The 22,074-nt window shown below is 42.5% G+C and overlaps 1 protein-coding gene across 6 annotated transcripts in view; it reads left to right on the forward strand.

Annotated features, from left to right (window-relative positions):
• The window catches only part of LOC121561737 (DISP complex protein LRCH3), an 80,131-nt gene that overhangs the window by 16,322 nt on the left and 41,735 nt on the right, over window positions 1-22,074 (forward strand). For all 6 annotated transcript variants that reach the window (XM_041874239.2, XM_041874237.2, XM_045213261.1 and 3 more), the window contains exon 2: window positions 12,573-12,717. In XM_041874239.2, coding sequence (XP_041730173.2) covers window positions 12,573-12,717 — 145 coding nt within the window. The remainder of the gene's footprint in view (window positions 1-12,572; window positions 12,718-22,074) is intronic.

Raw genomic sequence — 22,074 nt, forward strand, 5'->3', positions numbered from 1 at the left:
CGTATCAACTGTGTCTGCCTTTTTGAGGTTATACACGAGTGTCCCGGTGGAAAGTTATTTTAGGACATCGGACATGACATTGACATTAGTACATGCTAATAGCTAAGTAGTTAACTAGCGAGATACCCAGCCAAACTACACACTATGTTTTGAATTGGCTATCTAGTTAGTCTGTATATCATTATTTTACCTGCTGCGCAAATGTCTCTCGCTCTCTCTCCCTCTCGCTCTCCTATGGCAACGGCCCACTGGCACACGCAGGTGATGCACACACCATGACTTTTCCTGGATTTCCATTGCTGACCAAAAAATGAGTTATGACTGGTCAAATAACCCACTAACTAGCATTGAATAACAACAAATGTGCACACGTGGCTCGCTTTGATCTCAGAAACGCATCTCGCGACTGCATGATTGAAAGACCGCTCGTGCCTGTCAATGCAGGCCTAAAATAATTATACTCCGATGCGCTCTGCAGAGATTGGGAGGCCACAGTGCAACACATTGCATCAGGAGGACACTGATCCAGTTCTGATCGGGGTAGCCTAATTGTTTGATAATGTGATTTTTGCGTGTATTTTTGTTTTACTTGTCCATTCTGACAATGTAAATATATATTCTTCTTGTCCGACTATTCTCATTTTTTTTTTACTTGCCCCTGGCAAGCAGACAAGCGTTAATGTCGAGCCCTGTATGTAGACGCATCGGGCAGGCCAATCAAACTGCGGTAATGCTTCAATGGAAAACAACACGAGTCATTGGGAAATTAGTAATCAGTATATTCATGAAAATACATACTATACAAATGACGTACACAAAAGTATGTGGACACCTGCTCGTTGAACATCTCATTTCAAAATCATGGGCATTAATATGGAGTTGGTCCCCCCTTTGCTGCTATAACAGCCTCCACTCTTCTGGGAAGGCTTTCCACTAGATGTTGGAAATTTCTGCGGGGACTTGCTTCCATTCAGCCACGAGCATTAGTGAGGTCAGGCACTGATGTTGGGCGATCAGGCATGGCTCGCAGTCGGCGTTCCAATTAATACTAAATGTCTTTGATGTGGTTGAGGTCAGGGCTCTGTGCAGGCCAGTCAAGTTCTTCCACACCGATCTCGACAAACCATTTCTGTATGGACCTCGCTTTGTGCACGGGGGCATTGTCATGCTGAAACAGGAAAGGGCCTTTCCCAAACTGTTGCCACAAAGTTGAAAGCACAGAATCTTCTAGAATGTAATTGTATGTTGCCACTTAAGATTTCCCCTCTCTGGTACTAAGGGGTCTAGCCTGAAACATGAAAATCTTCCCCAGACCATTATTCCTCCTCCACCAAAATGTATAGTTGGCACTATGCATTGGGGCATGTAGCGTTCTCCTGGCATCCGCCAAACCCAGATTAGTCCGTCGGACTGCCAGATGGTGAAGCGTGATTCATCACTCCAGAGTCCAATGGCGGCGAGCTTTACACCACTCCAGCTGACGCTTGGCGTTGTGCATGGTGATCTTAGGCTTGTGTGCAGCTGCTCGGCCATGGAAATCAATTTTATGAAGCTCCCGACTAACAGTTATTGTGCTGACGTTGCTTTCAGAGGCAGTTTGGAACTCTGTATCGTGAGTCTTGCAACCGAGGACAAATCATTTTTACACGCTTCAGCACTCGGCGGTCCCATTCTGTGAGCTTGTGTGGCCTACCACTTCGCGGCTGAGCTGTTGTTGATCCACTTCACAATAACAGCACTTACAGTTGACCGGGGCAGCTCTAGCAGGACAGAAATTTGACTAACTTGTTGGAAAGGTGGCATCCTATTACGGTGCCACGTTGAAAGTCACAGAGCTCTTCAGTAAGGCCATTCTACTGCCAATGTTTGTCTATGGAGATTGCATGGCGGTGTGCTTGATTTTATACACCTGCAGCAACGGATGTGGCTGAAATAGCCGAATCTACTAATTTGAAGAGGTGTCCAGATACTTTTGTATATATAGTGTACATCTGACATCTAGCTCAACAAATCAGCTACTGATCCAGCTAATATGTTTTAGGCTTTGATGTCATTGATAAAAAAGGGTTAAGTTAGGCTTACATGAAAACCAATGGAATATACGGTACAACACTACGATTCATTATGTATTTGTCTTTATTATAGATCCCCATTAGCTGCTGCCACTCTTCCTGGGGTCCAGCAAAATTAAAAACATTACAATACATTCACAACAGATTTCACAACACATTAAGTGTGTGCCCTCAGGTCCCTACCATACTACCACGTATCTACAACACAAAATCCATGTGTATAGTGCGTATGTTATCGTGTGTGTATGTATGTGCTGTTCCATAAGGTGTCTTTTTATCTGTTTTATGAATCTATTTTTACTGCTTACATGAGTTACTTGATGTGGAATAAATTTCCATGTAGTCATGGCTCTGTATGGTACTGTGCACCTCCCATAGTCTGTTCTGGACTTGGGGACTGTGAAGAGACCTCTGGTGGCATGTCTTGTGGGTGTCCGAGCTCTGTGCCAGTAGTTCAAACAGACAGCTCGGTACATTCAACATGTCAATACCTCTCACAAATAAAAGTAGTGATGAAGTCAATCTCTCCTCCACTTTGAGCCTGGAGAGATTGACATGCATATTATTGTTAGCTCTCTGTGTGCATCCAAGGGCTAGCCGTGCTGCCCTGTTCTGAGCCAATTGGCACCTGACCACACAACTGAACAGTAGTCCAGGTGCGACAAAACTAGGGCCTGTGACCTGTCTTGTTGATAGTGCTGTTAAGAAGGCAGAGAAGGGCTTTATTATGGACAGACTTCTCCCCATCTTAGCTACTGTTGTATCAGTATGTATTACAGTTTACAATCCAGGGTTACTCCAAACAGTTTATTCACCTCAACTTGCTCAATTTCCACATGATTCATTACAAGATTTAGTAAGAGGTTTAGGGTTTAGTGAATGATTTGTCCCAAATACAATGCTTTTAGTTTTCAAAATATTTAGGACTAACTTTTTCCCTTGTCACCCATTCTGAAACTAACTGCAGCTCTTTTAAGTGTTGCAGTCATTTCAATCGTTGTAATAGCTGACGTGTATAGTGTTGAGTCATCCGCATACATAGACACACTGGCTTTACTCCAGCTGCCCTGAAGAATTCCTAATTCTACCTGGATTATGTTGGAGAGGCTTCCATTAAAGAACACCCTCTGTGTTCTGTTAAGACAGGTAACTCTTTATGCACAGTATAGCAAGGGGGTGTAAAGCCCACTCCACAAATTTCTTGTTAACAAACTATAGTTTTGGCAAGTTGTTTAGGATATCTACTTTGTGCATGACACAAGTAATTTTTCCAACAATTGTTTACAGACAGATTATTTCACTTATAATTCACTGTATCACAACTCCAGTGGGTCAGAAGTTTACATACACTAAGTTGACTGTGCCTTTAAACAGCTTGGGAAATTCCAGAAAATGATGTCATGGCTTTAGAAGCTTCTGATAGGCTAATTGACATCATTTGAGTCAGTTGGAGGTGTACCTGTGGATGTATTTCAAGGCCTACCTTCAAACTCAGTGCCTCTTTGCTTGACATCATGGGAAAATCAAAAGAAATCAGCCAAGACCTCAGAAAAAAATTATAGACCTCCACAAGTCTGGTTCATTCTTGGGAGCAATTTCCAAACGCCTGAAGGTACCACGTTCATCTGTACAAACAATAGTACGCAAGTATAAACACCATGGGACCACGCAGCCGTCATACCGCTCAGGAAGGAGACGCATTCTGTCTCCTAGAGATGAACGTACTTTGGTGTGAAAGTGCAAATCAATCCCAGAACAACAGCAAAGGTCCTTGTGAAGATGCTGGAGGAAACAGGTATAAAAGTATCTATATCCAGTAAAACGAGTCCTATATCGACATAACCTGAAAGGCCGCTCAGCAAGGAAGAAGCCACTACTCCAAAACCGCCATAAAAAAGCCAGACTACGGTTTGCAACTGCACATGGGGACAAAGATCGTACTTTTTGGAGAAATGTCCTCTGGTCTGATGAAACAAAAATAGAACTGTTTGGCCATAATGACCATCGTTATGTTTGGAGGAAAAAGGGGGTTGCTTGCAAGCCGAAGAACACCATCCCAACCGTGAAGCATGGGGGTGCCAGCATCATGCTGTGGGGGTGCTTTGCTGCAGGAGGGACTGGTGCACTTCACAAAATAGATGGCATCATGAGGAAGGAAAATTATGTGGATATATTGAAGCAACATCTCAAGACATCAGTCAGGAAGTTAAAGCTTGATCGCAAATGGGTCTTCCAAATGGACAATGACCCCAAGCATACTTCCAAAGTTGTGGCAAAATGGCTTAAGGACAACAAAGTAAAGGTATTGGAGTGGCCATCACAAAGCCCTGACCTCAATCCTATAGAAAGTTTGTGGGTGTCACATTCGTTGTGTAAAGGATCGGACCAAGGTGCAGCGTGGTATGCGTACATGTTTAATTGATTAAATAAACTCTTGACAAAATAACAAAAGCAACTGAACGTGAAGTTCTAAAGGCTAACAGCAACAAGCCTAACCAGAAACAATATCCCACAACATAGGTAGGCAAAATGGCTGCCTAAGTATGATCCCCAATCAGAGACAACGATTGACAGCTGCCTCTGATTGGGAACCACACCCGGCCAACATAGAAAATAGAATAAACTAGATTCTATCCAAATCACACCCTGACCTAACCAAACAGAGAATACACGTGATCTCTAAGGTCAGGGTGTGACAGTGGGCATAACTGAAAAGGCGTGTGTGAGCAAGGAGGCCTACAAACCTGACTCAGTTACACCAGCTCTGTCAGGAGGAATGGGCCAAAATTCACCCATCTTATTGTGGGAAGGTTGTGGAAGGCTACCCAAAACGTTTGACCCAAGTTAAACAATTTAAAGGCAATTCTACTAAATACTAATTGAGTGTATGTAAAATTCTGACCCACTGGGAATGTGATGAAATAAATAAAAGCTGAAATAATTCTCTCTACTATTATTCTGACATTTTACATTCTTAAAATAAAGTGGTGATCCTAACTGACCAAATACAGGGAATTTTTACTAGGATTAAATGTCAGGAATTGTGAAAAACTGTGTATGTAACCTTCCGACTTCAACTGTATGTTTTTCCAGCAGCAGACTATTATCGATAATGTCAAAGGCCGCACTGAAGTCTAACAAAACAGCCCCCACCATCTTTTTATCATTGATTTCTCTCAGCCAATCATCAGTCATTTGTGTAAGTGCTGTGCTTGTTGAATGTCCTCCCCTATAAGTGCGTTGAAAGTCTGTTGTCAATTTGTTTACTGTAAAATAGCATTGTATCTGGTCAAACACAATTTCTCTCCAAAAGTTTACTAAAGGTTGATAACGGTCTGATTCGTCAGCTATTTGAGCCATTAAAGGGGGCTTTACTATTCTTAGGTACTGGAATGACTTTTGCTTCACTCCAGGCCTGAGGGCACACACTCTCTAGTAGGTTTGAATTGAAGATATGGCAAATAAGAGTGACAATATCGTCCGCTATTATCCTCAGTAGTTTTCCATCCAAGTTGCATTTCTGTATTTTCTGTAAATGTTATAACCTTGTATTGCTACCACCGTTTCATCAAAGGTATTGTCTAAGTGAGTTTCAGAGATAGTTAGAATATCAATGTAATCCCTTACTAGTAAATTATTAATTTCATGAACCTTGTTTCTTAAGCTACATATGTGAACGTGGGCTATTTTTAGCACTTTTCTGGGATGCTTGATTTGTTTTAATTGCTTTACTGGGAAGCTTAGCATAAGTAGACATGCTCATGCTATTTATGTTAGTGCAGGGTGAGCTGCACACAGTGGACTTCCTACTAGGACACACCGCCTCAGTGCTAACAGTATAACTCTGGTTCATAGGCACATGATTACTGCATTCAATAGCTTTAGGATCAGCAGAGGCTTTCAAGGCAGTTAGAGGGACATAAATTAGGTTACTTACATTGTGTCTTCCAACGCCACTGGGATAATGTACATTTGCTGAAGCATTATGACAACTCAGCGACACTGTGGTAGGGATTAACTGAGCTGGGCTTGGGTCATAAGTCATTGTCTCAACACAGCCTTATAATGCTGTGAAAGGATCCAGGAACCCAAATGATTTGGGTGGATCCCATCCTCGTTATAATATGAGCTTTGTTTCAAAAAAGGTATCAAAATTGTCAATAAATGTTACACCCACAGAGCTGCAATAGTCTTGTAGCCAGTTATGGAGGGCTAAAAGTCTGCTGAAACGTTCAATGCCCCGATTTAGGGAGGGCAGAGGGCCAGATATTATCGGGCGTTTGTTAGTGTCAAGCAGTGACCCAATCAGTTCTTTAATATCCATCTTCAGCTGTTCTGAGCTGCCCTTCATAATGTCATTGAATCCCACATTAACTATGATAGACTCAATTTCCTGATCCTTGTTTAAAATATTTGGGAGCAGCTTATTAATGTCCTGTACTCGTGCTCCTGGATAGCACAAAGTTTTTGCTCCAGGGACTGAGACATTTATCACCATTGAACTGCCCAATACAATGGCCAGAAAAGGAAATGTAGAAATCCGCCCATTCCTACCCCTCACACAATTAGTTGAACGTTTCAAGGGTCCACGAGATGCAGGATAGCGTCCGCCTGCTGCTCTTGGCGATAGGGAGCATTCTAGTGACATAGAAACATGAAAAACAAGAGGCTCAACTTTGCGATTTACTTCCTGTAAATAAGAGCCTGACTTCCATAAGAATCTTCAATTGTGCATGCGCGAAATACAGGAAGTAAGCAAACTGCTTGTTGAGTCTTTCAAGTTTCTTTGATAATAGCATGCAGTTATTTCATTTACATGGCAAAATTAATGTAGCTGACAGATTATAGATTTCTATAACAACACCAACAATCAGAAGAAATATAAAAGGTACTTACAAGTCAAGGAGCGTGACGATTCCTACAAAGCAGAGCAGCAGACTACTACAAATCAGAACTGCAATGGCTGCGGCTGTGCTTGTCAGTGTGGAATGGACAGTAGGCTGGCTATGGATATGTAGTAACATCATCAGCATTCTGAAAGTGACACTGTAGAATGGTACAGACCTGTCCACGTGGTTAGGAGATCATTACAGAATTTTGCTAGGAAAATACCTTTGCTTGAAAAACTAGAGAAAAGCGGAAATAGTACTGTGTATTTTGCGATGCCGTAGCCAGTATACACTTCCTTGAAAATAGTCAGAATTAATCTAAGAGAACTCAAGTAATGTCATTAATTTTGACGTTTTTGCAGAGGAGATTATTATTTATATTTTTGTGTGATTATTACCCCCTTTTCCTCCCCAATTTCGTGATATCTGTGGTCACTAAAGATCCCATGGCACTTATTGTAAGAGTAGGGGTGTTAACCCTGGTGTGCTGGCTAATTCATCCCCCCTCCTCTACCCTGTAACTATTCCCCATGTAGTTGCTGTAAATGGGAATGTGTTCTCAGTCAACTTACCTGGTAAAATAAGGGTTAAAATAAAGTATATCCAACACTAGTGTTTTCCAACACTAGTGTGACTTCGATACCAGGTTTAGTGTCATGATACTCAATACCAAAACGATACTCAATACCGAAACGATACCACAACAAAAAACAACGTATTAGCTAAAGTCACAGAATAACCACTGGTTACACATTGAACAATGTGTTGATAACTGGTAGAACAAATAAAATAAAAAATTCTATATAAAATGGATTGCAAAAATGGATTCAATTTATTTTATATTATTTTATTAGTCACATGCATAGGGTCGCAGATGTAATTGCAGGGTACAGTAAGATTCTTAAGCTCCGAGCTCCAACTGTGCAGGTCAAAAAGAGAAGTGAATGAAACAATAAAAATAACTGTAACAATGATAAATGTCCATTGGTGGGTGGGGACAGGGTAAATGTCCATTGGGGGGTGGGGACAGGGTAAATGTCCATTGGGGGGTGGGGACAGGGTAAATGTCCATTGGGGGGTGGGGACAGGGTAAATGTCCATTGGGGGGGGTGGGGACAGGGTAAATGTCCATTGGGGGTGGGGACAGGGTAAATGTCCATTGGGGGTGGGGACAGGGTAAATGTCCATTGGGGGGTGGGGACAGGGTAAATGTCCATTGGGGGGGTGGGGACAGGGTAAATGTCCATTGGGGGGTGGGGACAGGGTAAATGTCCATTGGTGGGGGGTGGGGACAGGGTAAATGTCCATTGGTGGGGGGTGGGGACAGGGTAAATGTCCATTGGTGGGGGGTGGGGACAGAGTAAATGTCCATTGGTGGGGGTAGAATGTCCCAAGGGAATGTCCGTAGGAGGAGCAGCAGGGGGGGAAGTGAGAAGTGAATGAAACAATAATTATTATTATATAAATAACAGAAGAATACTTTCAATTTTCCTTATGCAAAACCATGTCTGAGACTCAGACTATTTTACAATTACATCTAAAACATTTTAAAATGTAATTTGATACAAAGGCTTAATTTGCTCATCTATGGTCATAATATTGGGTCAAATGACATTCATTAGACATATGATTCATTATTCATTACAGCTATGTAATTGAATGTATTCAATTAATATTTTGGTTCCAAAACAACATAAAAAAACACTTTGAAGCTCGTTTCTGATGCTTCTATATTGCAATAGTCTACACACCATAGAAATACAATGGATTTTACACACCATACTACGATTCCCAGAGTGTATTTCACTTCCCAGGGTGCAATTTTTTGCCTAGGGCTGCTGGCTGGCTACTGCTAGCAAGCCTTTACAAACGCGAAGTAGTCTAAATATATTGCTGTCAAGTTATGAGTGAATTTCACATTACTTCTGGATTCTAATCATATTATAATGCTCACATTGTCATGCTGAATATATGCTCATGTCATTGTCACTCAAAAATTATTCAAATTTAGTTGATAGAGTAACGACAGCATTACAATGCAAATGTCTTAGTTAAAGTAGTTTGTCATTTTGGAACTAAATGGGTGGACGCCCTAATCAGGTTACGCACCCAATGCTTATGGGACCGGTCAATTTCTCAAAATTAAAATGCTGCAGGTTAAATGTCCGCCGCCACATTTTCATAATGGAAACCTTGATTCTGATGCCTAGTTACCATACCCCTATACATATCTACCTCTATCACTCCAGTATCTCTGCACATTGTAAATATGGTATTGGAACTGACCCTGTATATAGCTTACTTACTTTCGTGTGTTGTTCTTATTTATATATCTTGTGTGTTTTTTGTTTTACCTCATGTTATTAGTACTACATTGATATTGATTTCTGCGTTGTTGGGTTTAGAGCTTGCAAGAAAGGCATTTCACTGTACTTGTGCATATGACATTGAAACTTGAAATCAGCGAAGGGAAGTGAGTAAGTGTGCACACTTTGGGATGAAGGAGAGAGAATTGGTGGTGTCTGGTCGGAAGGAGAGCCTGGCTGGCGTAGGAATCCGACAGTGTTGCGGAGAAAAGCAGCTTCCTGTATCCTGGATCCTCACACAGCTGCAGGGGATAAATATAGACGACTTGGCTGGGAAAGCCATCGGGATACAGCAACACTCACTGCACAGTGTTACTGAACAATATGTGACAGACACACACACTGAAATACTTGCTCGCAGACATTCATCTATAAAAACAGGAGTCGGATATATCCTACAGTTAAATCAACCACAGTTGTACAATAACAAAGCACAACGAGGCCCAAAATTACGTTTGAATCATGAGTAATTGAACGCCCTATTGAGACACGAGAGTTGTCATAATGAAAACCAATGACATGCATGACTGTGTGCACTTAGCAAAGTCAGATCACATATCCAAAACAACGTTTTAGGACTACAACTAGAAAACAAGATACACATGACTCAGATTTAGGCCTCATGTTTTTAGCGGCAGGCTATTTGTTGCTACTTTGTTGCTACTTTTGTTGTTGCGTTTATATTTAGTTCTGTTAGTTATTAGGCAGGAATGTCTCTCTCTGACACACACAGTTAGGAGCACCACATGAAGTTTAGGAGCACTAGAATGTTTATTTTGATTTTTTATTGATTTGTTATACAGTCTATATTGGGCCTATATGATTTCTAGCTTATTTTGAAGCACATGTTGTGCCCTAGAAACTAATATGTAACACTGTAAATACATTAGTTTATTATAACAGCTAAAATGTTGATACGAATCATTGAAATGACAGTCATTTGTGGAATATTAGGTTTCTACATTGTGTAAAAGCACAATTTTCCTATTGAGATGCATTACTTTGAAAGTTGTACACTGTCTCTTTATTTATGAGGACATGCAAGAGATCTGTCGTTCATTCATTGCTATGATCATGATCTCCTGAAGAAGCTTTTCCTTTCTTTCTGTGCCCCCAAATGTTTGGATATACTGGTTACAGGTAGATAGCGAGCTAGCTAGCTAGCTAGCCAATGAGGTAACATGACTGAACAAAGTGTAAACAAATGGTTAACGACGCACAAGTAGTTTTAGAACCGCCCACAACATGGTTTATGAATGTAAAATGCGGTTCTGGTGATCCACTGTAGAAAGATAAAAATGTTGCGCCGGTAATATGTGTCAGATCTTTTGTTCTTTTTGGTGTAGTAATGACGCTAACGATTCTGCACTCACTTTTTTTCTCAAGGGCACTCGGAAACAACAGTACAGTGAAGCCTTATCATTACAACAATTATTATATGGGAGATTTCTTTCCTAGGCGCAATGTGCTCGTAAAATAAAACTCCTGGTCGCACAACAAAATATTTGGTCGCATATGCGACCAAAGTTGTCGCACTTTAGAGCCCTGCGCGCGCGCGCACACACACCGGCCTTCCAAGTGGGCCTGATTATTTAGCTATGCAGCATCATGCTATTATTAGGCTCGTTCGGCATCTCTTATTTAGACAAGCACAAGAAGAGCTGCTTAAAGATACTGCGCCCTTTGATACGACTGGAGGGAGAAGAACGTCCCTTTATCTCTGTCAGCTTGGTGGCTATTTTCAGACGTCACGGGTGTGTGTGACTGTGTGTGATGGTAATGGTATTTTGTGTTGCTGTCTGTAACATAGGCCAACTCGTGTTTACACACCCAACAAAACACATTTAGTCAGAATTAGTGGTCTATTAAAATACCTGTAGTTATAAAATGAGTACTACTGTAGATGAGAACTAGAGGTGAATGCTGGAGAACTTATCACAGTATTACATCACGATTAGCAGTGGAGAAAATAAAGGCCTACGCTTGGGAATAGGATAGCAAAATTGCCACTCCCCCTTTCCCACCCTCAAAATAATAGCTGGCCTACCCCTACAGTTCCACTCTGTTGGCTTAGCTAGTGACTAGATGCAAGTCAATTCTTGGAACCGTTTTGTAAACTGCTTTAAAATATGGTAAAGTGGTCATAATAGGACCTTAATATGCATTTAGCAGCGGCGAAATTGAGGCCGCCACTGCAATTGTTATTTTTTTAAAATAAGGATAGATTTATGCCCCAGAAAGAACCCATCCTCTGCCCCCCTTCACTGTGAAAATGTATCTTTCCAGCTACAGTTCAGGGAAGTTTTTTTGTTAGATATTTAGTAGGGATGGGCATTTGAAAGAATGTCTGTGTGAGTACTCTCTCAAAAATCATTTTGAGTACTCATGTTAGCGTGAAACAGGGCTGAAGGGGAAAAAAGGTTTGCGGTATTTAGTGTTGTTCCTTTTACTGGTTGTTCTGATACAACTGAAAACAAAATGTAACAATTTTATTGCATTTCACATACTCCACAGGTAATAAGCACATCTTAGAGTTGGACATTTTGACAGTTTATAAATGTAACCTGCTAATTGAGTGGACATTTAGTATACTTTTTATTAGGTTATTGGCAAACGAATACAAACCTTGAATCATGCCCATTCGTAATATCTAGAAACAATTCTGATTTACACTTTTGAAAGGAACAAAACTAAAATACATCTTTGATTAATTAGGGACATTGACCATTTAGGCCTACAGAACACATGGTAAATGTAGCCGCTGTGCAGGGTTTTCCCAAGGACAGTGACTGGGGACACTGCCCTGTAAAGGGTGCCGTCTTTCAGTTGAGATGACAACCGATGTCCTTACAGATCCCATGGCACTTGCCACATTAGTAGGGGTTGGGTTGGGCCCCAATGTCCTGGGTTTTATACATTAGTGCAGACCAAGTTCAAGTAATCACTCCCTGTTTGAGTACGTTTTCTATTTGTTACCTAGTGAATAACACCCTGGCAAGATCCCCAACACAGCCTTTCTTGCCGTCCTGGCCAGTGGCCACCCCCAGGATGGCTGTAAATTAGAATGTGTTCTCAACAAACTTGGTAAAAATAAGGGTCGAAATAGAAAATATCAGTCTGCACTAACTGCCCTAACACTAGGACACCTACAGGTGTGAAAACAAAACCAGCCAACTCACCTGGGTTGAATAAATGAATTAAATAAACTGTGGCATGACATCTACGTCTCTCTCCCCTTGTTTTAGATCTGTCCCGTAACCGTCTGCCAGAGCTGCCCGTGGAGGTGTGTACGTTTGTCTCTCTGGAACACCTGAACCTCTACCAGAACTGCCTGCGCTCGCTGCCTGAGAGTCTGCTCAATCTCCAGGCCCTCACCTACCTGAACATAAGGTAACGGGCGTGCACACACACACCAGTGGTGTAAAGTACTTAAAGTTGCACTATGCAGAAATTGCTCTGCATTTCCTGGTTGCTAAAACTCGTTCGCATAATTTCAGTTTATTTGACAAAATAGGCTAGTATAGTGTAGGGCAGGGTTCCCCAGCTGGCGGCCAAATCTTGCCCACCAGCAATATGTTTTGGCCCCTCAAATAATATTTTTTGTATTTTTTGTTTTATTATTATTATTATTATAACATCTCGGACCCGAGATGTAAAAAGCCCCAAATGCAATGTCCCAAGAAGGAAGTTAGCCCACCTAAATAATGCAGAAGTTACATTTTAACTTCATTCATGAGAAGAGAGAATGCAGACAGTCAACTAAAAAAGCGGACCATTTTGTTGGGCTGAAATGTAAAGCTGCAACCGCAGCGCAATCAATAGGTGAACAACGCCTGGTGCTGAAAATATAGCTAACTTTGTGGCGCACAGCAACAGATGTAGAAAACCTACACCAGTAGAGTAATTCATTGCAACAATAATCTTAATTTGACTTAACAAACAACAAGAGGGCTACAGTATAGTGTATGCCTACAGTGAGGGGAAAAAAGTATTTGATCCCCTGCTGATTTTGTAAGTTTGCCCACTGACAAAGAAATGATCAGTCTATAATTTTAATGGTAGGTTTATTTGAACAGTGAGAGACAGAATAACAACAACAAAATCCAGAAAAACGCATGTCAAAAATGTTATAAATTGATTTGCATTTTAATGAGGGAAATAAGTATTTGACCCCTCTGCAAAACATGACTTAGTACTTGGTGGCAAAACCCTTGTTGGCAATCACAGAGGTCAGACGTTTCAGGTTTGCACACATCTCAGGAGGGATTTTGTTCCACTCCTCTTTGCAGATCTTCTCCAAGTCATTAAGGTTTCGAGCCTGACGTTTGGCAACTCGAACCTTCAGCTCCCTCCACAGATTTTCTATGGGATTAAGGTCTGGAGACTGGCTAGGCCACTCCAGGACCTTAATGTGCTTCTTCTTGAGCCACTCCTTTGTTGCCTTGGCTGTGTGTTTTGGGTCATTGTCATTCTGGAATACCCATCCACGACCCATTTTCAATGCCCTGGCTGAGGGAAGGAGGTTCTCACCTAAGATTTGACGGTACATGGCCCTGTCCATCGTCCCTTTGATGCTGTGAAGTTGTCCTGTCCCCTTAGCAGAAAAACACCCCCAAAGCATAATGTTTCCACCTCCATGTTTGACGGTGGGGATGGTGTTCTTGGGGTCATAGGCAGCATTCCTCCTCCTCCAAACACGACGAGTTGAGTTGATGCCAAAGAGCTCCATTTTGGTCTCATCTGACCACAACACTTTCACACAGTTCTCCTCTGAATAATTCAGATGTTCATTGGCAAACTTCAGACGGGCCTGTATATGCGCTTTCTTGAGCAGGGGGACCTTGCGGGCGGTGCAGGATTTCCAATTGTTTTCTTGGTGACTATGGTCCCAGCTGCCTTGATCATTGACAATATCCTCCCGTGTAGTTCTGGGCTGATTCCTCACCGTTCTCATGATCATTGCAACTCCACGAGGTGAGATCTTGCATGGAGCCCCAGGCCGAGGGAGATTGACAGTTATTTTGTGTTTCTTCCATTTGCGAATAATCGCACCAACTGTTGTCACCTTCTCACCAAGCTGCTTCGCGATGGTCTTGTAGCCCATTCCAGCCTTGTGTAGGTCTACAATCTTGTCCCTGACATCCTTGGAGAGCTCTTTGGTCTTGGCCATGGTGGAGAGTTTGGAATCTGATTGATTGCTTCTGTGGACAGGTGTCTTTTATACAGGTAACAAACTGAGATTAGGAGCACTCCCTTTAAGAGTGTGCTCCTAATCCCAGTTTGTTACCTGTATAAAAGACACCTGGGAGTCAGAAATCTTTCTGATTGAGAGGCGGTCAAATACTTATTTCCCTCATTTAAAATGCAAATCAATTTATTTGATATTACACTGAAGATGATGGTCAATGGAACGCCTAAGAAGCGTTACACACCTGAACAGGCTGCTGCGTTTATTGACTCTCTCTGGTAAATAACTTTACACTGCGCCTTTGCAGCGTTGGATGACTTTATTCAAATCTGGTCATGAAGCAGTGATGTGAGTTCTCAAGTGCTCTTATTCAGTAAATGTTGTATTTTCTTTGCTACAGTAACTGCTGCCATAGCTCAGACTGAGATCTGTGTGAATCTATATTGGTGCCCAGGCTTGGTGTCAATATTATTTTATTGATTTTAATTTTCATATGTGTAAATGGTGAGGCTCTAGAGTGGTTATGCAGACTTAAGATTCTACATTGGAGAGTTGAAATCCCCTGCATGTTAGCTGGCGGGAAAAACCCCTTTTGGAACTTCACATGTTTATTTTTCGAGTGTATTATAGTTCGGGTTCAGGATTCAAATAGTCTGTTTAGGCTTGGTGAAAATGGGGAGTTCAACACATGGGGAAAGGTACCACCTTATCTTTGCAGTAGGATTCAGTCTGTATATTGGTTGGTCAAAGTGCAATGGCAGGTAACAGACTGCGTTTATGTACATGGTACATTAGAGGGAGCCATAATCCCATTAAAAGGGTAAGAGTTCTCTTTTTTTGAATTGTGTGAAAGATACATTTGGTAGTTTTGTTATTAAGGGCAATAATTCATATTTACTTCCCCCCTGCCCACCCCCCTGATTTCCTCACTAAGGTATTTATAGACTTCTCAGAATTAAACTCAGATAATGCTGTGGTTGGAGGAGATTTTAATTGTTTGTTGAACCCCCTTATTGACAAGTTTCCCAGCAGCATAGCTTCACCCTCTCCTCAAGCTTGGTTGCTTAAAGCTATTTGTGATGATCTGGGGTGGTCGTCCAAGATGGCGTAGCAGTAGCAGTGCGGTCGCTTTTATTTCATCGTCCTGTGTAAATATCCCGTTTTCTTGTTTTTTTTGTGTGTCTATTTTGTATATATTTCTAAATTTTTACTTTCATTCTTTAACTAAATATACTTTCCTGCAACCTGCCTCACCCAACGTGGAAAGGATTCTATTATTTCTTTATAACTTTCATCAAGAACCGTATGCTGAAACGAGTGTAGCCGCAATCTGAATGGCTACCTGCTATTAGTCACGTTAGCGTTTTCATCACTGTCCGTGGCCTACACTATCCACCAGCCAGCTCTAGCTCTAGCCTGGACAATTCGTCGGCCAGTCTGCACAGCGTGCTATCGACCCAGAGCTTATTGGACTTTCTCCCAGAATCACTGGACCCCAGCGCCGGATCATCACAACCAGCTAGCTAGCTGCAACCTGTTGTTGGCTGATTACCATTGCCCGATAGCAAGCACCAGTTAGCCTCGAGCTAGCCTCAGGCCCATCTCCCGGCTATCTACCTCTCTGTCAACCGGACGGGACCTCCTAGTGTTGACACTGAGCCCCGCCGATCCAACACGACTGGTTTGCCGACGAAATAGTCTGATGTGGTTTCAACAGGCTTCCCGTTGCGACGACCACGAAGATCCATCTGCCAGCCCCGGCCCGCTAGCATACGCAAACTACAACTGTGCTCCCTGCTAGCTGTGCTGAAGCACCAATTTGAACTGCTCTCGGACTCACATATTGCTGTTCACTGGACCTTATGATCACTCAGCTGCACAGCTGATGCCTGCTGGACTGTTCCTTTACACGGTACCCTGTCCTGTTTATTCTGTTTAGTCTTAGCCCAAACGTTATCGCTATTTCCAGTTGTGTCTTAGCTCTCTCTAATAACACCTGTGACTGCTTTATGCCTCTCTCCCATGTCAATTATGCCTTGCCTATTGCTGTTTGGGTTAGTTCTTATTATACAATTTCACTGTAGAACCCCTAGTCCCTCTCAAACTGCCTCATATAGTTCCTTTGTTCCACCCCCCATACACGCCGAGACCGGCTCAATCGATGCCTCCAATGACGCTATCTCTTTCATTGTTACCCAACGCTTAGGGTTACCTGAACTGTACTCATATCCTTCCATATCCTTTTCTGTACATAATGCCCTGAATCTTTTCTACAACGCCCGGAGAACTGCCCCCTTTATTCTATGTACCCAACGCACTAGAAGACCAGTTCTTAAAGCCTTTAGTCGTATCCTTATTCTAGTCCTCCTCTGTTCCTCTGGTGATGTAGAGGCTAACCCAGGCCCTGCAGCCGCCAGTATCACTCCTACTCCCAGGAGCTATCATTTGTTGACTTCTGTAACCGTAAAAGTCTTGGTTTTCTGCACATAAATATCAGAAGCCTCCTTCCTAAGTTTGAGTTATTCACTGCGTTAGCACACTCCGCCAACCCTGATGTTCTAGCAGTGTCTGAATCCTGGCTTAGGAAGGCCACCAAAAATTCTGAAATTTCCATCCCCAACTATAACATTTTCCGTCTAGATAGGACTGCCAAAGGGGGTGGAGTTGCAATCTACTGTAGAGATAGCCTGCAGAGCTCCATCATACTATCCAGGTCTGTGCCCAAACAGTTTGAGCTTCTACTTCTAAAAACCCACCTTTCCAGAAATAAATCTCTCACTGTTGCCGCTTGCTACAGACCCCCCTCAGCCCCCAGCTGTGCCCTGGACACCATATGTGAATTGATTGCCCCCCATCTATCCTCAGAGTTCATACTGCTTGGTGACCTAAATTGGGATATGCTTAACACCCCGGCCATCCTACAATCTAAACTAGATGCCCTCAATCTCACACAAATTATCAAGGAACCTACCAGGTACAACCCTAAATCCGTAAACATGGGTACCCTCATAGATATCATCCTGACTAACTTACCCTCTAAATACACCTCCGCTGTCTTCAACCAGGATCTCAGCGATCACTGCCTTATTGCCTGCGTCCGTAACGGGTCCGCGGTCAAACAACCACCCCTCATCACTGTCAAACGCTCCCAAAAACACTTCAGCGAGCAGGCCTTCCTAATTGACCTGGCCCAGGTATCCTGGATGGATATAGATCTCATTCCGTCAGTAGAGGATGCCTGGTTGTTCTTTAAAAGTAATTTCCTCTCAATCTTAAATAGACATGCCCCATTCAAAAAATACAGAACTAAGAACAGATATAGCCCCTGGTTCTCCTCAGACTTGACTGCCCTTGACCAGCACAAAAACATCCTGTGGCGTACTGCATTAGCATCAAATAGCCCCCGCGATATGCAACTTTTCAGGGAAGTTAGGAACCAATACACACAAGCAGTCAGGAAAGCAAAGGCTAACTTTTTCAAACAGAAATTTGCATCCTGTAGCACTAACTCCAAAAAGTTTTGGGACACTGTAAAGTCCATGGAAAATAAGAGCACTTCCTCCCAGCTGCCCACTGCACTGAGGCTAGGAAACACTATCACCACCGATAAATCTACAATAATCGAGAATTTCAACAAGCATTTTGCTACGGCTGGCCATGCTTTCCACCTGGCTACCACTACCCCGGCCACCAGCTCTGCACCCTCCGCTGCAACTTGCCCATGCCCCCCGCTTCTCCTTCACACAAATCCAGACAGCTGATGTTCTAAAAGAGCTGCAAAATCTAGACCCCTACAAATCATCTGGGCTAGACAATCTGGACCCTTTCTTTCTAAAACTAGCCGCGAAATTGTCGCAACCCCTATTACTAGCCTGTTCAACCTCTCTTTCGTAACGTCTGAGATCCCCAGAGATTGGAAAGCTGCCGCGGTCATCCCCCTCTTCAAAGGGGGTGACACTCTAGATCCAAACTGTTACAGACCCATATCCATCCTGCCCTGCCTTTCAAAAGTTTTTGAAAGCCAAGTCAACAAACAGATCACCGACCATTTCGAATCCCACCGTACCTTCTCCGCTATGCAATCCGGTTTCCGAGCTGGTCATGGGTGCACTTCAGCCACGCTCAAGGTCCTAAACGATATTATAACCGCGATCGATAATAGACAGTACTGTGCAGCCGTTTTCATTGACCTGGCCAAGGCTTTCGACTCTGTCAACCACCGCATTCTTATTGGCAGACTAAACAGCCTTGGTTTCTCAAATGACTGCCTCGCCTGGTTCACCAACTACTTCTCAGATAGAGTTCAATGTGTCAAATCGGAGGGCCTGTTGTCTGGACCTATGGCAGTCTCTATGGGGGTGCCACAGGGTTCAATTCTTGGGCCGACTCTTTTCTCTGTGTATATCAATGACGTCGCTCTTGCTGCTGGTGACTCTCAGATCCACCTCACGCAGACGACACCATTTTGTATACATCTGGCCCTTCATTGGACACTGTGTTAACAAACCTCCAAACGAGCTTCAATTCCATACAACACTCCTTCAGTAGCCTCCAACTGCTCTTGAACACTAGTAAAACTAAATGCATGCTCTTCAACCGAACGCTGCTTGCACCCGCCCACCCGACTAGAATCACTACTCTCGACGGGTCTGACCTAGAGTATGTGGACAACTACAAATATCTAGGTGTCTGGTTAGACTGTAAACTCTCCTTCCAGACTCACATTAAGAATCTCCAATCCAAAGTTAAATCTAGAATCGGTTTCCTATTTCGCAACAAAGCCTCCTTCACTCATGCTGCCAAACATGCCCTCGTAAAACTGACTATCCTACCGATCCTTGACTTCGGTGATGTCATTTACAAAATAGCCTCCAACACTCTACTCAGCAAATTGGATGTAGTCTATCACAGTGCCATCCGTTTTGTCTCCAAAGCCCCATATAATACCCACCACTGTGACCTGTACGCTCTTGTTGGCTGGTCCTCACTACATATTCGTCGCCAAACCCACTGGCTCCAGGCCATCTATAAATCACTGCTAGGCAAATCCCCGCCTTATCTTAGCTCATTGGTCACCATAGCAACACCCACCCGTAGTCTGCGCTCCAGCGGGTATATCTCACTGGTCATCCCCAAAGCCAACACCTCCTTTGGCCGCAATTCCTTCCAGTTCTCTGCTGCCAATGACTGGAACAAATTGCAAAAATCTCTGAAGCTGGAGACACTTATCTCCCTCACTAACTTTAAGCATCAGTTGTCAGAGCACCTTACCGATCACTGCACCTGTACACAGCCCATCTGAAATTAGCCCGCCCAACTACCTCATCCCTATATTGTTATTTATTTTGCTCATTTGTACCCCAGTATCTCTATTTGCACATCATCTCTTGCACATCTATCATTCCAGTGTTAATACTAATTGTAATTATTTTGCACTATAGCCTATTTTATTGCCTTACCTCCATAACTTGCTAAATTTGCACACACTGTATATTATATGTATTTCTGTTGTATTTTTGACTTTGTTTTGTTTTACCCCATATGTAACTCTGTGTTGTTGTTTTTATCGCACTGCTTTGCTTTATCTTGGCCATGTCGCAGTTGTAAATGAGAACTTGTTCTCAACTGGTTTACCTGGTTAAATAAAGGTGAAATTAAAAAATTAAAAAAAATGTTACTTTAACATTAATCTGAAGATTTATCTCTAACTAACTATGTTTAATTGTTACCCAATTTAAATTAATCATGTAACAATTAACTAATTAGGATCTGGGGCACCACGAGAGCGGTTCTTTAAAGAGTTACCATCTCCCGAATTAAACTCTAAAAGGTCTTTACCTATCACATCTATAAACAGTCAACTTATTAATCATAACCTCGTATCATATCATCATTCTGAACGTCGTAACCGCCTTGCATCTGCAGAAACACGAGCCTTACTTATGATTCAGTACTACACAAATTGGTTTGATTATTTATTTACTAGCTAATTAAATGGGAACACAGGATAAACATACACACTCTGCACCGGTTATTGACTGGAGAAAACAGGTCCCTAGTGGAATGACAACAACATGGCTTGTTAAAGAAGAGAGGAAGAGGAAGAAAGAGAGGGACAGTGACACTTAATCTTGATACATTCAGAAACTACTCTCACCTACAGTAATTACATACTTGGCACACGAACCGCCGCCCGCTTTGAGTAAGAAATCATGAATGTATTTACGTGAAATGTCTTAATTAGCCAGGGATCTCTCGGTGAACCGGGCCGCCTTGGAAAGGGGTTGGGTCTTTCCGCGGCATGCTTGCGAGGCTCTTCTTGTCCAAAATGGTTCATAATGTCTTTCTTCGTAGTTGTCCGGTCTCCAATGATTTGTCATGTAGTCCTGAACAGAACTACAGAATTGATTTTCCTTCCCGTCGCTCTGGAAGTTGCTTCTTTGAAGATAGGCTAGCCAGCCGTATCGATGGTGGGGTGATTAGAGTAGCGTAATACAATGAGTTGAGCAGAGTAATAGGATGGGCCTACTTAAATTCGCTTTAGAAGATACTTTACTTAGGACAGCTAATCAGTTGTACCAGTGATTTGTCCAGGAGGTGAGTTTTCCTTCTCCACCTCGTGTTGCAATTCAGAATTCTAACCATTTTAAATGTGAAGCTGCCGCTTTCACGTTTTCTGGTCTGATATGTTAATTCATAACCCATCCTTTTATACACTCTGCTCGAAAGGGCCGGTTCCGTCAGGCTGACACGCTCTCTGACCTCACTCGGGGGCGCGACTATTTACTGTGCAAAGCTTAAAGAAAACAATTATCTCTTATAGCGTTCTCAAATCACATCCCTATCCCTCTGTGGGTGAGAGGGGGGTCTGGTTGAAGTTATTCATTGGAAACCTGATCTGACCTATTTGGATCCTCACAGGACAGTCATGACAGGGGTATGCTGATGTCTGGAGAACCCAACAGAGAATTGACCTTTTTCTCTGCACCCCATGGATGTCAGACTAGAATATATTACTTTTTATATGCCCAGGACGTCTTTGCAGTCTGTTTTCTCTGCTAATATAGGAAGCATAGTCATATCTGATCACGCTGAGTTGATCCTGGACATAAAACTCAAAGGGACACCCAATCCATCAAGACACTGGAGACTGAATAAAACCATTCTTAAAAACCATACATTTACATCATATTTTATCACAAAGTTTAAAGCATTTTTCTCTAACTCTCAATCCACAGATAACCCCTTGCTTCTTTGGGAAACCTGTAAAGCGTACGCCAGAGGTCTAATTATGTCATACTCAGCCACTAAGAGGCGGAAAAAACTTGAAAAGCAAAAAACATTAGAGGATGAATTGGCAACTAAAGAGAAGGATTACATTAAAATTCCCACTCCTGCCCTATTAAAGGAAATATCAGTCCTTAGATCAACGTTGGACTCTCTCCTAAGAAAATGAGATTTGTCAGGCAAAAGCTTTATGAACATGGCGATAAACCAGGAAAATATTTGGCGTACCTAGCTAAAAAGAAAGCAGACTCCCAGTCAATTGCCAATATTAA

This window comes from Coregonus clupeaformis, chromosome 5 (assembly GCF_020615455.1).
Source record: "Coregonus clupeaformis isolate EN_2021a chromosome 5, ASM2061545v1, whole genome shotgun sequence".
Taxonomy (NCBI): domain Eukaryota; kingdom Metazoa; phylum Chordata; class Actinopteri; order Salmoniformes; family Salmonidae; genus Coregonus; species Coregonus clupeaformis.